The 14,670-nt window shown below is 36.6% G+C and overlaps 1 protein-coding gene across 14 annotated transcripts in view; it reads left to right on the top strand.

Moving 5' to 3' along the window:
- The window catches only part of STAU2 (staufen double-stranded RNA binding protein 2), a 363,048-nt gene that overhangs the window by 195,935 nt on the left and 152,443 nt on the right, over window positions 1–14,670 (top strand). For all 14 annotated transcript variants that reach the window (XM_077167009.1, XM_077167004.1, XM_077167001.1 and 11 more), the window contains one exon: window positions 10,323–10,383. In XM_077167009.1, the coding sequence (XP_077023124.1) occupies window positions 10,323–10,383 (61 nt within the window). The remainder of the gene's footprint in view (window positions 1–10,322; window positions 10,384–14,670) is intronic.

The raw sequence follows: 14,670 nt of genomic DNA, 5'->3' as shown, positions 1-14,670 counted from the left end.
TTGTCTCAGCTCCTGTATCTCATTTGAACTATTGGTTTGTTCCTTTGACTGGGCCATATCTTCAATTTTCCGAGCGTCATCCATTATTTTCTGCTGGTGTCTGGGCATTTGATCAGATTTCCCTGGGTGTGGGACCCGGCTGGTTGAAAGGTTTTTCTGTGAAATCTCTGGGCTCTGTTTTTCTTTTCCTGTCCAGTAGGTGGCGCTCGTGGTGCTCGTCTGTCTGCGGGTCCCACCAGTGAAAGATGCTGTGGCTCCTTTAACTTGCCAATCCGAATCTCGCAGTCGGCCGGGGAAACCGCACGTGGAGGGGGGGGGGTCGCCAGCCGCCGTGGCTTGGGGGAGTGCCGGTCCAAATTGCCCAGCTGGCCCGAGACGAGACGCCAAGCGTGGCGGGAGGGCCCCGCTATCCAACGTTCCCAGTCAGACCAGGGAGCCACATGCGTGGAGGGGACCCCAGTCGCCAGCCGCCCCGGCCGGGAAAACGCGTGCCCCTCAGGTATCTCACCGCAGCGGATTCTCCCTGCCCATTCAGCCGTTCCAGAATGGGGTACGCTGTCTTTTTGGTCTGTGTCGTGGCTCCGGGAGCTGTTTCGTATTGTTTCTGTTTCTTAGTTGCTGTTCTGGAGGAGGAACTAAGACCCGCGCGTCTTACTAAGCCGCCATCTTCTCCGGAAGTAATTTTCCATTTTTTTTAATAGCAACCTTTCTCTAATGAGTATGAAACGGTATCTCATTGTGGGTTTAGTTTACATTTCTCTGATGGGTAACGATGTAGAGCATCTTTTCGTGTGCTTTCTGGCTATTTTTTCTTTGGAGATATGTCAGTTCATGTCTTTTGCCCATTTGTTTTAATTGGGCTCTTTGTCTAAGTTGAAGGATTTATTTTTATATTCTGGATATTAAACCTTTATTGGATATGTGGTTTCCGAATATTTTCTCCCATCGTATAAGGTTATTGTTTTGGTTTGCTAAAGCTGATGAAATGCAATATACCAGGAATGCACTGGCTTTTAAAAATAGGGATTTATTAGCTTACAAATTTATAATTCTCAGGCCTTGAAAATATACAAATTAAGGCATCAACAGGATGATACCTTCTCTGAAGACCAGTTACAGGCAAACTTGGGCTCCTCTTTCAGATAGCAAGCACATGGCAATGTCTGCTGGTCCTTCTGTCCTGGTTTCATTGCTTCCAGCTTCTGGCTTCAGTCGCTTCTTCTCTCAGCTTTTGTAGGTGTATCCTTGTCCCCTAGCTTCTCTGGGTCTTTTTCCATGAGCTTCTCTTAATTTCATCTCTTAGCTTCTGATTGTGTTATATTCTCTTGTGAAGAACTTCAGTAAGAGGTTTAAGAGCCACTTCAAACAAGGTGGGTCACAGCTCAGTTGAAATATCTAATCAAAAGATCCCATCTACAAAAGGTCTACACCCACAGGAATGGATTAGAAAAGCATGGCCTTTTCTGAGGTACGTAACAGTTTCAGACTACCACAGTTGTCTTTTTACTTTTGTGATAGAGTGCTTTGAGGCACAAAAATTTAAAATTTTAATGAGGTCCCATTTATCTACTTTTTCTTTTGTTCTTGTGCTTTGGATGTAGTCTAATAAACCATTGCCTGACACAAGGTTCTGAAGATGGCTCCTTAAGTTTTCTTTTAGGAGCTTGATGGTTCTGGCTCTTATAGTTACATCTTTGATTAATTTTCAGTTGAGTTTTGTATAAAGTGTTAGATAGGGATCCTACTTCTTTTTTTACAGAAATGGAGATCCAGCTTTCCCAGCACTAGAAGAGATTATTTCTTCCCAGTTGTGTGATCTTTGCCTTCTTGTCAAAAATCATTTGGCCATAAATGTGAGGGTTGATATCTGAGGTTTCAGGTTGATTCCAGTGGTCTACATGTCTGTCCTTGTGCCAGAACCAGACTGTTTTGATTTCTGTGGCTTTGTAATAAGTTAGGGAAGTGTGAGCCCTCCAACTTCATTTTTCTTTTTGAAGATGGCTTTGGCTATTATACACTTATATGGAAGGGTAAGGCCTCTTCCATATAAGTGTAATGATTAGCTTTTCCATTTCTGCAAAGAAGGTTGTTGAATTTTGATTGAGATTGCACTGAATCTACATATCACTTTGGGTAGGATTGACACCTTAGCAATGTTTTGTCTTCCAGCCCATGAACATGGAATGACCTTCCACTCATTTAAAACTTTGATTTCTTTTAGCAGTGTTTTGTAATTTCTTTGTATAAGTTGTTCACATCCTTGGTTAGGTTTATTGCTAGATAATTGGTTCTTTTAGTTGCTATTATAAGTGAAATTTTTTATGGATTTCTTATTCTGGTTGTTCATTGCTTCTGTATAGAAATACTACTGATTTTTGAGTGTTGACTTGTACCCTGCTACTTTGCTGAATTTATTTACTAGCTCTAGGAGGTTTTTTGTGGACTTTTCAAGATTTTCTATATATAAGATCATGCCATCTGCAAATAGGGAAAGTTTTACTTCCTCCTTTCCAATTTGGATGCCTTTTATTCCATTTTTCTTTCTAATTGCTCTGGGAAAAACTTCCAGTACAATTTTGAATAACAGGGGTTGTTCAAAGACTGTAGGCATCCGTGTCTTGTTCCTGATCTAGGAGAAAGCTTTCAGTCTTTCGCCATTGAGTGTGATGTTAGCTACGAGTTTTTCATATATGAGCTTTGTCATGTTAAGGCACTTTCTTTCTATTCCTACTGCTATACCTGTTTTTATAAAGAAGAGGTGCTATATTTTATCAGGTAACTTTTCTGCATCAATTGAGATGATTCTATGTTTTTTTCCTTCATTAGGTTAATGTGTTATAGTACATTTTTTAATGTTGAACCACCCTTGCATACTAGGAATAAATCCCACTTGATCATGAATAATTCTTTTAATATCCTGTTGGATTCGGTTTGCTAGTATTTGTTGAGGATTTTGGCATCTATATTTATAAGAGATACTGGTCTGTAATTTTCTTTTCTTGTGATATCTTTATCTGGCTTTGGTATGAGGGTGATGTTGGCCTCATAGAATAATTTAGGTGTGTTCCCGCCTCTTCAGTTTTTTGGAGGAGTTTGAGTAGAATTGGAATTAAGTCTTCTTGAAATGTTTGGTAGAATTACCCTGTGAAGCCATCTGGTTTTGGGCTTTTCTTTGGAAATTTTTGATTATTGATTCAAACTCTTTACTAACAAATTGGCTTATTGAGATCTTCTGTTTCTTCTTGAGTCACTGTAGGTCATTTGTGTGTTTCTTTATCTAATTTTTTGATGTGCAGTTGTGCATAGTATCCTGTTACAGTCCTTTTTAATGCAGTGTGATTCATAGTAATATCCCCACTTTTCATTTCTGATTTACATTATTTGTATCCTTTCTTTTTTTCTTTGTCATTCTAACTAAAGATTTGTCAATTTCATTGATCTTTTAATAAAACCAACTTTCCCTTTTTTTGCTTTCTATTTTATTTATTTCTGTTTAATCTTTGTTATTTCCTTCCTTCTGTTCTCTTGGGGTGTAGTTTGCTCTTTTTCTAGTTCTTCTGGTTTTATGGTTCGGTCTCTGATTTAAAGTCTTTCTTCTATTTTAAAGTAAGCATTTAGAGCTATAAATTTTCCTCTCAACACTGCCTTGCTGCATCACATAGATTTTGGTATATAGTATTCTCATTTCATCACCTTAAGTTTCCCTAATTTCCCTTGTGATTTCATCTGTAACCCATTGGTTGTTTAAGAGTATGTTGTTAAATTTCCACACATTTGTAAACTTTCCATTTCTCCCTTTGTTATTGATTTCTGGCTTCATTCCATCGTGGTCAGAGAAGATACATGGTATGATTTCAGTGTTCTTTATTGAGTAGCCTAATGTATGATCTGTCCTGGAGAATGATCCGTGTCCTCAAGATGAATGTGTCATTTCTTGTTGAGCGAAGTGTTCTATATGTGTCTTTTAGATCTAGTTTGTTTAGAGTCTCATTCAAGTCTTATATTTTCTTTTTGATCTTCTGACTAGATGTTTTATCCATTACTGAAAGTGGTGTATAAAGTTTTATACTATTAATGTGCAACCATCAATTTCTCCCTTCAATTCTGTGCATATTTGCTTTATATATTTAGTATCTCTGCTATTAGGTGTATATATTTTTATAATCGTTACATTTTGTTGAATTGACCCCCATGTTAGTTTGGAAGCTGCTGAAATATGATATACCTGAAACTGGAACAGCTTTCATAAAGGGATATTTAATAAGTTACAAGTTTATAGTTCTAAGCTTATATGCAAATGTCCAAATTAAGGTACCAACAAGAGATTATCTTCACTCAAGAAAGACCGATAGGTCTGAACAGCTCTGTAGCTGGAAAGTGACCTGGCGGGCATCTGCTGGTCTCTTGCTCCTGGGCCCCATTGCTTTCAGCCTCTCTTCCTGTGGGGGTTCCTCACTTTGCTTCTCTGGGGCTGGCTTTCATCTTTATACTTCTCTTGGCTCTCTCCAGATTCTGGCTTGCTTCACATCTCATGGTGATGTCTTCTGGACTCCAAACATCTGTGTCTCTGTTCTCTGAAGCAAGTATTCTCCAAGCGTCTACATCTGCTCCGTATGGGCTCTGAGGCTTCTGTTGTTTCTCATTTCTGGCTTTCACCAAAATGTTTCCTCTTTTAATGGATTCCAGTAAACTAATGAAGAACCACCTGGAATGGATGAAGTCTCATCTCCATCTTATCGAAGGTCACGCCCACAATTGGGTGTGTCACATCTCTATGGAGATGATCTAATAAAAGATTACAACCTGCGGTATGGAATCAGGATTAGAAGAAATAGCTGCCTACACAAGATTGAATCAGGATTAAAACATGGCTTTTCTAGGGAACATAATACTTTCAAGCCAGAACAGTATATAATGACTGTCTTTGTCCCTTATAACTGTTCTTGACCCTAAGGCTATTTTCTCTGGTGTTAGTATAGCTTCCCCAACTCTCTTTTGGTTACTACTCGCACGGTATATTTTTTTACATCCTTTCACTTGCAGCCTACTTGCCTCCTTGAATTTAAGGCTATCTTGAGGTAGCATATAGTTGGACTGTGCTTTTTTATCATTCTACCTATCTATGCCTTTTGACTGGAGAGTTAAATCATTTACATTTAAAGTCGCTAATGATAATGCAGGGCTTTTTTCTGCCATTTTGCTATTTTCTCTTTGTAAGTCTCATATCTTTTTTTGTCCCCAGTTCTTCCACTAATTCCTACCTCTGTATTTATTTGAGTTTTTGGGTGTTACACCATGTTGAGTGCCTGCTCTTTTTTTTTTTTAAATTTATTTATTAATTAAAAAAAATAAACAAAATAAAACAACATACATAATCAGTAATTCACAATATCATCACTTAGTTGCATATTCATAATTTCTTAGAACATTTGCATTAATTCAGAAAAAGAAATAAAAAGACAATAGAAAAAGAAATAAAACGAACACAGGAAAGAAAAAAAAAGATCATACCTACAATACTCTTTACCCCTTGCTTTCACTGATTACTAGCATTTAAACTAAGTTTATTTTAGCATTTGTTCCCCCATTATTTATTTTTATTCCATATGTTCTACTCCTTTGTTGACAAGATAGATAAAAGGAGCATCAGACACAAGGTTTTCACAATCACACAGTCACATTGTGACAGCTGTATCATTATTCAATCATCCTCAAGAAACATGGCTACTGGAACACAGCTCTACATTTTCAGGCAGTTCCCTCCAGTCTCTCCATTACATCTTGAATAACAAGATGATATCTACTTGATGCATAAGAATAACCTCCAGGATAACCTCTCGACTCTGTTTGGAATCTCTCAGCCATTGCCACTTTGTCTCTTTTCCCTCTTCCCCCTTTTGGTCGAGAAGGTTTTCTCAATCCCTTGATGCTGTCTTTTTTCTTTGTTTTTTAAATCTGGATATAATTTTCATATATTTTCCTTGTGGTTACCATGAAGCTAAAATTTTAACATCCTAAATATATAATCATTTTGGGTTTGAAACCAATTTAACTTGACTATTGTAGGCATATACTTTTCTTCTACCTCTCCATCCCCACACCTTTTTTTTTTTCACTTGTTACCACTTATATTTTGGTACATTGTATGTCCAAAATCATAGGTTTATCATTATTTTTTAATACATTTGCATTTTAGCACCTGGGGAAGTTGGAAGTGGAGTTATGTACCAAACAATACAGTACAAATTTATGGGACCAGAAGTCGTCATTTCTTTGAAACACTGCCTAGTGCCTTTTGTTGGGAGAAGACTGGCTTGTGTCTTCTGAGGCCAAGTGAAGAAGGGGTCTAGAAATCTTTTCTTTTAGTATGTCATATTTGACTCATTCTCCTAATTGCAGTGTGTTTAGCTCATTGATCCCAACCTTGGCTGAACCTGGTGTCTAGAATCTCTCTCCTTTAGCCTCTCCTAAGAGTAAACCTCTGCTTTCTGTTAGGGAGAAGTAAACCCCCAGTTTTTATTGGGGGGTGGGGGTGTATGGGACACAGCTGGTTATTTGAAGTAAAAGAGGTAACCTGGGATTTCATAGCACTTTGAAAAGACTTCCAAGCAATCTTGTGTTGTCAAGCTCTTGCAGTATTCGTCTTTGGAAGTACTAAGCACACTTCTTATTTCTGAGGTGGTCTGGAGTTCTGGGACAAACATCAACTTCCTCTTTGTTAACCGTTCCCTCAGGCAGGTTAGTTTTCAAGCTAGTCACATGTGCTAAGTTAGCTACAGTTGTTCATCTGCTTTCCAGGTCCAGGATTTTGATTGACTTAGTTTCCTCTGCTGTTGTCTCTTCCGTATTCCTTTTGTTTGATTTTGTGCATGTGTGTCAGTTTATGCCTTTTAAATTCTTGGATTATTAGTTTAGAGAGGTTTTAGGAGAGAGAAGAGATTATTTCTTGTGTTTACTCTGCTATAATTAAACATAAACATTATAAAAGCAGTGTCATTAGAATGTTGGGGTAAAAATCAGGACAGCAGTGGGGAATCAGTTGAAGCTGAAAAATTAGGCACAGGGAATATGATCTAATACTTAAATAACTTTAGTCATTAGTAGAAGCATGGTTTATACTTAACACTGTAACTTTTCTATTCATTCCTTTTATCAGCTTCTTTGCTCCTTCCTAATACTAATAGGGCAAAAGTAGTAGTGGTTAACGTCTCCTTAGCCAGAAGAAACTAGGCTGATGTCCTGGTGCTCCACGTATTGGCATTTCCCTAGATGCAAAGATACCTCTGTTGGGCCACCGTGGTTCAGCAGGCAGGAATGCTCGCCTGCCATGCCAGAGGACCTGGGTTTGATTCCCGGTGCCTGCCCATGTTAAAAAAAAAAAAAAAGATACCTCTGTTTAAGAAAGCCTATGGTGTTGAGGGTTTCTTTCTCAACAGGAAGGGCACATGGCAAACATGGCAATGTCTGCTAGCTTTCTCTCCAGGCTTCTTGTTTCATGAAGCGACCCCAGGGGTGTTTTCCTTCTTTATCTCCTAAGGTCTCTGGCTGCGTGGGTTCTCATGGCTTTCAGGCTTTCTCCAAATGTTTACTCTTTTAAAGATGTCCAGTAAGCTGATCAAGGTTAATACATCTCTCTCTAATCAAGGTTAATACCCACAGTTAGGTGAGGCATATCTCTGTGAAGATAATCTAATCAAGTTTGCACCCTACAGTGCTGAATAGGAATTAAAAGAAACGGCTGTCTCCACAAGATGCGTCAGGATTAAAACATGGCTTTTCTAGGGCACATATTCCTTTTAAACCAGGACAGTCTGCTGCTCTTTAAAATTGAAATGATAATATTGCCTATCTTATAAAGTTTTTGTGAGGATTAAAATGAAATAATACATATCCACGTAAAGCATAGCGCATTACCTAGCTTAGGTTTAAGTCTTAAGAGTTAGTTACTAGCTGTTTTGCTATTAGGGTTAAGTTGTTACCATACAAAAGCTGTGGATTCTTTTGCCTGACACACTAAGTAGCCAATTCCTTAGACACTGGGGCTTCAAAGAGAAAAAGAGGTTATTACTAGATTTGTAGTGAGAGAGCAAATGGCCTGTCGGCCCAAAATCTGTCTCCCAGAACTGCAGTAATCCTGATAGTTTTATTAGAGAAAAAGATGGACAAGGTTTAGGATGAATGAGCACAGTGGCCCCAGATGATGTAATCAGAAGTGATCTAATTATTGAGCATGTGCAGATTAATCACATGCTTAGTCACAGAACATGTGTAAGAAAATGGTGGGATGAGGTATAGGTGACTTGTAGGTTCTAGTCTAAGCCACTGTGCATGTCATGAGGGCCCATTTTGGTTAGATCAAGTCTCCGTTATCAAGATAACTTTGGACTTGGGTTGGGTTAGTTCTGGGCTCATCCATGACCCTTCATTAATAAACATTAGGGGCTGTCTGTCTTTTGTGATTACAAGACTCTAAAGTTAAAAAGTTGGATAACTGGGTACAAGTGAAGGTTGGTCACAAAGTTTTTACAATCACAGAGTCAGAAGATAATTATCTTGATCTACGATCATTATCAGAGATCAAAGCAGCTGGATTACAGTTCGGAGATTTCAGGTATTTCCTTCTGTCTACTCTAACGTACCAGAAAGCAAAAAGGAATATCTGTATAATGATTCAGTAATCAAAATCATCCCTTAAATCCTAATTTCTCAGTTACAAAGTTCTATCTTATTTCTCTGTACTTTATCATACAGCATTTTCTATTTTGTAAGGATGCCTGTGTTAGCATTTTGCAGTCATAGGTTAGAGCATTGATCTCTCAAGATGGTAAATGCATTTATGTTTTAAAGAGATATTTAAATGGAGAAAGAAAAAAACCTGTGGTTTAATATGAGCTACTGGCTGTTTCTTACATACTGTCTATTTCTTTTACATGACTCTTTATTTTCATTTTTGCTTCTATTGTCTGTTACTATATCTTTTCTTGTTTACCCTAAGGTGTATAGTAAAAATGAGAGACAAAATCAGTTAGCACACTGTTTTTAAAAAATGAACGCTGGTAAACTATTTGCCAGAATTGTATTTTGTGTTGATAGCTGGATTTAATTTGTCCATTCAACTTTTGGCAGCTGTTAATATGAACATAAAATACTGATTATAATAGGAAATGAGGCTTTATTTCCCCTAAATACTGCATATCAAAAATATCAGGTCCACAAAAAGACAGCGTGATCAGTTAAAAATCACTTTATTTTGATTAGAATACTACTTTTGAAATATCTATTGAAATGTATTTTGCACAATTTACTTTAAGTTATAGCATTGTTTTCAATGTTTTGTATAAGTCATTAGCAAACTTCGGTAATCCTTATCATAGAACTTTTTCAGTATGGCTAAATAGAATTTTTCACAGGAATGAAAAAGAAGTTGTTCTAGTCACTGTAGCACTTAAACTGATTATTATTGTTTATATTTTAAGAATTTTATTTTTGAACACCTAAATAGAGTCCATATTCTATATCCATAGTTTAAGGTTTTCTTGATGCATTAAATTATAAATTTCAATGAATAGATAGAAACAGAAGGGGACAGAAGAGCTGCAAGAACCACGGGTGCCCATGTAGCTAGGGATCTTTGGAGCTGAGGAAGGAAGTTGCCCCCAGGGGAGTTTCATGAAACAAGAAGCCTGAAGAGAAAGCTAACAGACCCATGTTCGCCATGTGCCTTTCCAGCTGAGAGAGAAAACCTGAACACATCAGCCTTCTTGAACCCAGGGGAAACATTTTGGAAAGAGTTTTGAGAGCCATGAAAGCCCACACAGCCACAGACCTTTGAAGATGGGGAGGGAGGATGCCCCCAGGGAGCTTCATGGAACAAGAGTCCTGAAGAGAAAGCCAGCAAATGTCAGCATGTTCACCATGTGCCTTTCCAGTTGGGAGAGGGTCCCTGAACGTTGTCAGCCTTCTTGAGCCAGGTGTCTTTCCCTGGATGCCTTGGATTGGGTGTTTCTATAGCCTTGCTTTAATATTGGATGTTTTCATGGCCTTGGAGCTGTGGACTTGAGCTGGATGGATTTTCCTTTTTAAAAGCAAAAAAATAAAAACAGAAGGGGACATAGGAAATAGATTCAGATTGTAAAAAAGGGATAGATGATACATTTCATATTAATTACTCTTGTATTCATCATCCCTGGGTTCAGAGACAGATAGAATAATCAGGATGAGTATGTGACAACCCTTTGCCCTTGCTTACTTGATTAGTCAACTTTTTTTTTTATTGAATAAGCCTATTTTTCTGGATTTCAACAATTGATTTACTCTTTCAGACAGGGGAAAACAAAGGATGGAGTGGTCCAAAGGCTGGGTTTCCTGAACCAACAAATAACAGTAAGTTTTCACTTTTATATTATCTACACTCGGTGTTCTTCACTGGTTAGTGACTAGACCATCACTGAACATTTTTTGGAATCTGTCTGGGCCTAAGAGCCATGCCAGGTGTTAGAGAGGATGCAAGAGTCATGCTGTCCATTTTCCTGGAACATACAGAATAACTGGAAAGCTAAGACACATGTTCTCACATCTTTAATGTTCAATCACTGCAGATGGAGTACCATTTAATCTACAGAGTGGTGACATTCTTTAACCTGCCATTTTTACTCAAATATTATTATATAAATGAATAAGTGCGTGCAAGTTTTTATATAATTATAATCATGATATAGATAAAAGTTTCTATTATATTGTTGCATTTAACATTGCCATAAGGATTTTTCACATTGTGAAATTCGTTTTGAAATTTTATTAAAGTCCCTATTGAAACATCAGAAAGGTAAAAATAAAATTATTCAAAATTTCACCCCACTGATAAAATTAAATTAAGTTTTTTATTTCTTTTATCAAATATATGTGGGCAAGATATTATTCATAGGAAGCATAAACATTTTTCTTTATCCCTCTTCCCCCCAGGAAAAGGATCTGTTTTCACTGAAGTAACCGTTTTACTTCAAATCATTGAACCAAAATATCAGTCACTGAAGAACTTAACCTATCTCATTTCCAATTCCCTTTTCCTTACAACCTTTGGAAGCTAAATAAGCTTAAATATGCAAATTAGCATAATGGAGACTCTTTATTCTTTTTTTTTTCTACTCCACTTTCTACATTTTATTTACATTTTAAGACTAACTTCAATCTCACAATCACATATCCATTAACTCATTTCCTTTTTGTTCGTTTCACTTAAACTTAAATACATGGTTTGTTAAACAGACTGCAAATAAATATTTACCTTATTTTGTATTTGTCTGTTACATGTAACATACAGGAATGGCTTTTAACAGAAATTCGTCAACACCCTCAACTTTTGTTTATTATAAATAGAGGTATCAAATAATCCTGAACATATTTTTGATACTACTTGCAGTCGGTACCATACTGCTTCAGAAATTATAGTTTGCATCAGTATTCACTGTATCTGCTACTTTAAGCAGTTTACACTGCAGCTCTGTCTTAAGCAAGAGGATGAAGTGTGTCATTTATGTTTTTCCTTTTTTTTTATCACTTACTTTAATAACAATTCATTTACCATGTTATCACCGTGGAATGTGAAGTCAGTAAGACAAGGGAATTTCACAAGTGCAACAAAGTATTCTGTAGTATGTCAATTTTGTATATAATGTCTGGCCAAACCAACTTGCTCATAAATCACTAATCACCTCCAATACAGGTAATGTGTTTTGTTTAACATTTGTGTATCTTACAGAGAAAATAAACATACTGTGCACATTTAAAATCCTCATTTGCTTTTGGATTAGCACTGTAAATACATACTTCTATTTCAAGATGGCGTTTAAAAATTTTTATAATAACAGCAAAAATATAATTCTGCAATTATAAAAGAGCTAAACTGGAATCCATAATTTAAGTTATTCTCATGTTTGCTTATATATGTGATTCTAAAATAAATATTACTTCTGGGCAACTCTGGGTTACCGGATTTTTAGGTTTAGTTTAAACACACACATACGTTTTCACTTGTAGGAGGCGTTGCACTTTTGTGGAAGAGTTCTTTAGTAGTCAGCTAGTCCTAGAAACCAAAATACTAGACCATGCCAAAGGTAGCCAGAAAAAAAATTTTTAATTAATTGTGGTAAATAGCACTCTCACATAACAACCAGTGTGATACTCTGCAGCAGCTTGAAATTCTTCAGGGTTGGTCTGCTGTCTGTTTTAGAACTAATTTCATCATAGGACTTTAAGAATGTGGATATTTTACCATTATCAGGAGAATTTTGGTGACATGTTTCTTTTGCGCCAACTAGACTTCCCTGAATGGCCTAATTAATTACTAATGACTGGTAATTTGGTCACTAGACAAATTAAGCCTGAAAGAAAGGACGCCAATACTCAAAATACCACGTTATTGTCTGAACCTACTCAAATGATTTATTTTCAGCATATACATGAAACCTCAATTTGAGGTATCTAACCAAAGCAAATACCAACAAGACCAAGATAGCATCTCTTCTAAAATTTAGGTTCCCCCCATATACCTGATATGTGGAGTAGTTCCCACAACAAAGCCTTACATGTGCAACACACATGTAAACCTGGATATTTTAGTATTACCCCTGCTCTTCAGTTTGTATTATCCATATGCAACAATTGCTACAAAACCTACCATCCCAGTGGGGACAAATGCTGCCTCTCTAGCTTTTTGGGTAAGTTTAGATCCGTGCTCATCATCATATGAAGATATAGAAACATCTATGTCAGTTGACATAATAATTGGTTGAAGAATCTTCCACTAGCATTGATACCCCTTAATCCACTGGCTTTTACCCACTGCCCGTGTTTCTCTTCCGGTCGGCCTCCTGTTTATCCTTCTTGAGATTAATTTTCAGGCATACATATCCTTCCACAGCAACCTGAATACTATTTTGAGTACTCTAGGTTTATGCTTAAATTTACAATACCTTAAATGTTCCCAAACTGATTATGGGGATGAATACACAATTATGTGATAATACTGTGAGCCATTGATGGAATGTATGTGTGTGAAGATTTCTCAATGAAAATACTTTTTTTTATTGCCTTGATAAAAGAAAAAAAAGTGTGCTGCATTTTTCTTTTTCTTACCTGAAAGCATAATGAGTATACATATTTAAATATTTTCTTATATATGTCTGGACCATGTGTACTTACTAGTTGGAATTCTTTTACTTAATGTGTGGGTGTTTTGCATTGTGATATTTAATTAAGACATTAACATGGATAGAAAGTTGTTGATATAAGGCAAATTTGAGATCCATTAAAATTATCTGTTGTATGTTTGTCCTTCTGGTGGTTGTGGAAACTTCGTATTTTCTTAGGAAAAGAAAAATGTCATTAGGTGTCTTAGCTCTTGAAGTACAACTTTAATGCTAAACAAATTTTGCCATTTTGCTAACACTGGTATGCTCCATGCCTCCACCATTCCACTGGAATTATTTATTCCAGCCATATACATCTTTGTTACAAATCTAACTGATAGAGGAGCTTCTGGGTCCTCCATGGTTTGTGTTCACATTCTACTTTCAGGCTATATATTCTGTTTTCATAGTTTGTCCCTGCTGGCCCAATGATCAACCTGCCCACCTTGTAAATGTCAAATCCTCATATGTCACATCTTGTTTTTGCCCTTCAAGTTTCTTCCAAAAGTGAAAATTATGAGGAACTTTAACTCCTGTGAAGACTGTCATCTTCTCCTGCAGCTCAGCACAGCCACCAAATCTTTATTCTTAGATATTAGTAGCTCATCTTTTGATATATAATGAAATTAGGAGCATACTCATAACAAAGCATCGTCAGGAGAATTGAGTTTGGATCATCAAACTTAGCCCATTGAAAATGATTTTTCAGTGAGGTAATGGTATTCGTGAGTTAGTTTCTGGGAATAATTTAAATTAATCTGACACTGAGCCTTTGAGTCCAAGAGCTGGTAAATGTGATGGGCTTTAGCACATAGCCCAAGGTAAAAAATGGAATATATTCAGTATTCTTAGAGAGCTTATATTTAATTCTTTTGAAATTTGAATATATAAGCTTATAATTATTTGAGAAAGGATGTGTGAAACATTAAATCGTTTGTGGTTTTATGTAAAGTACTTAGCACAGTACCTGTTTCCTACTAAGTGCATAATGAATGTTGATTTCCTTCCCTGCCTCCTCCCTCCCTTCTTATATAAAAAATGACACAATTCTCTGCAGGTTTGCCAAAAATTCCATCATTATACTTTTTTTTCCCTGTCAGATGGTTTTTGCACGTACATGATGATCAAGGAATATATAGTTTATTCTTGAATAGTCCCTTTGGCTTTAGACAGTTGTTTTTCTTCAAAGAATATAAACATAAAGTATTAGAATATGGAAGTCAGATAGCTATTAAATTGACAATTTTAACATGAAAGCATACCATAGATCACCCTAAGCTCTGTCATTGAACAGTGATATATTTACCCTTCATTTTACATGTTCCTTGATGATGATGATTTTTACTTCATAACAGATACTGGAACTCTTTTGCAGGTATGAGAAGGGATATCACAAAAAGGCCAATAAGTTTAAGTGATTAGAAATGTGTAAGAATACATAAAAGGGTTGCTTAGACCTCAAATCAGAAGTGATAAAGCAATT

This window comes from Tamandua tetradactyla, chromosome 6, assembly GCF_023851605.1.
Source record: "Tamandua tetradactyla isolate mTamTet1 chromosome 6, mTamTet1.pri, whole genome shotgun sequence".
Classification (NCBI taxonomy): domain Eukaryota; kingdom Metazoa; phylum Chordata; class Mammalia; order Pilosa; family Myrmecophagidae; genus Tamandua; species Tamandua tetradactyla.
The sequence above is the reverse complement of the archived record's forward strand: the minus strand, read 5'-3'. Positions and strand labels throughout refer to the sequence as shown.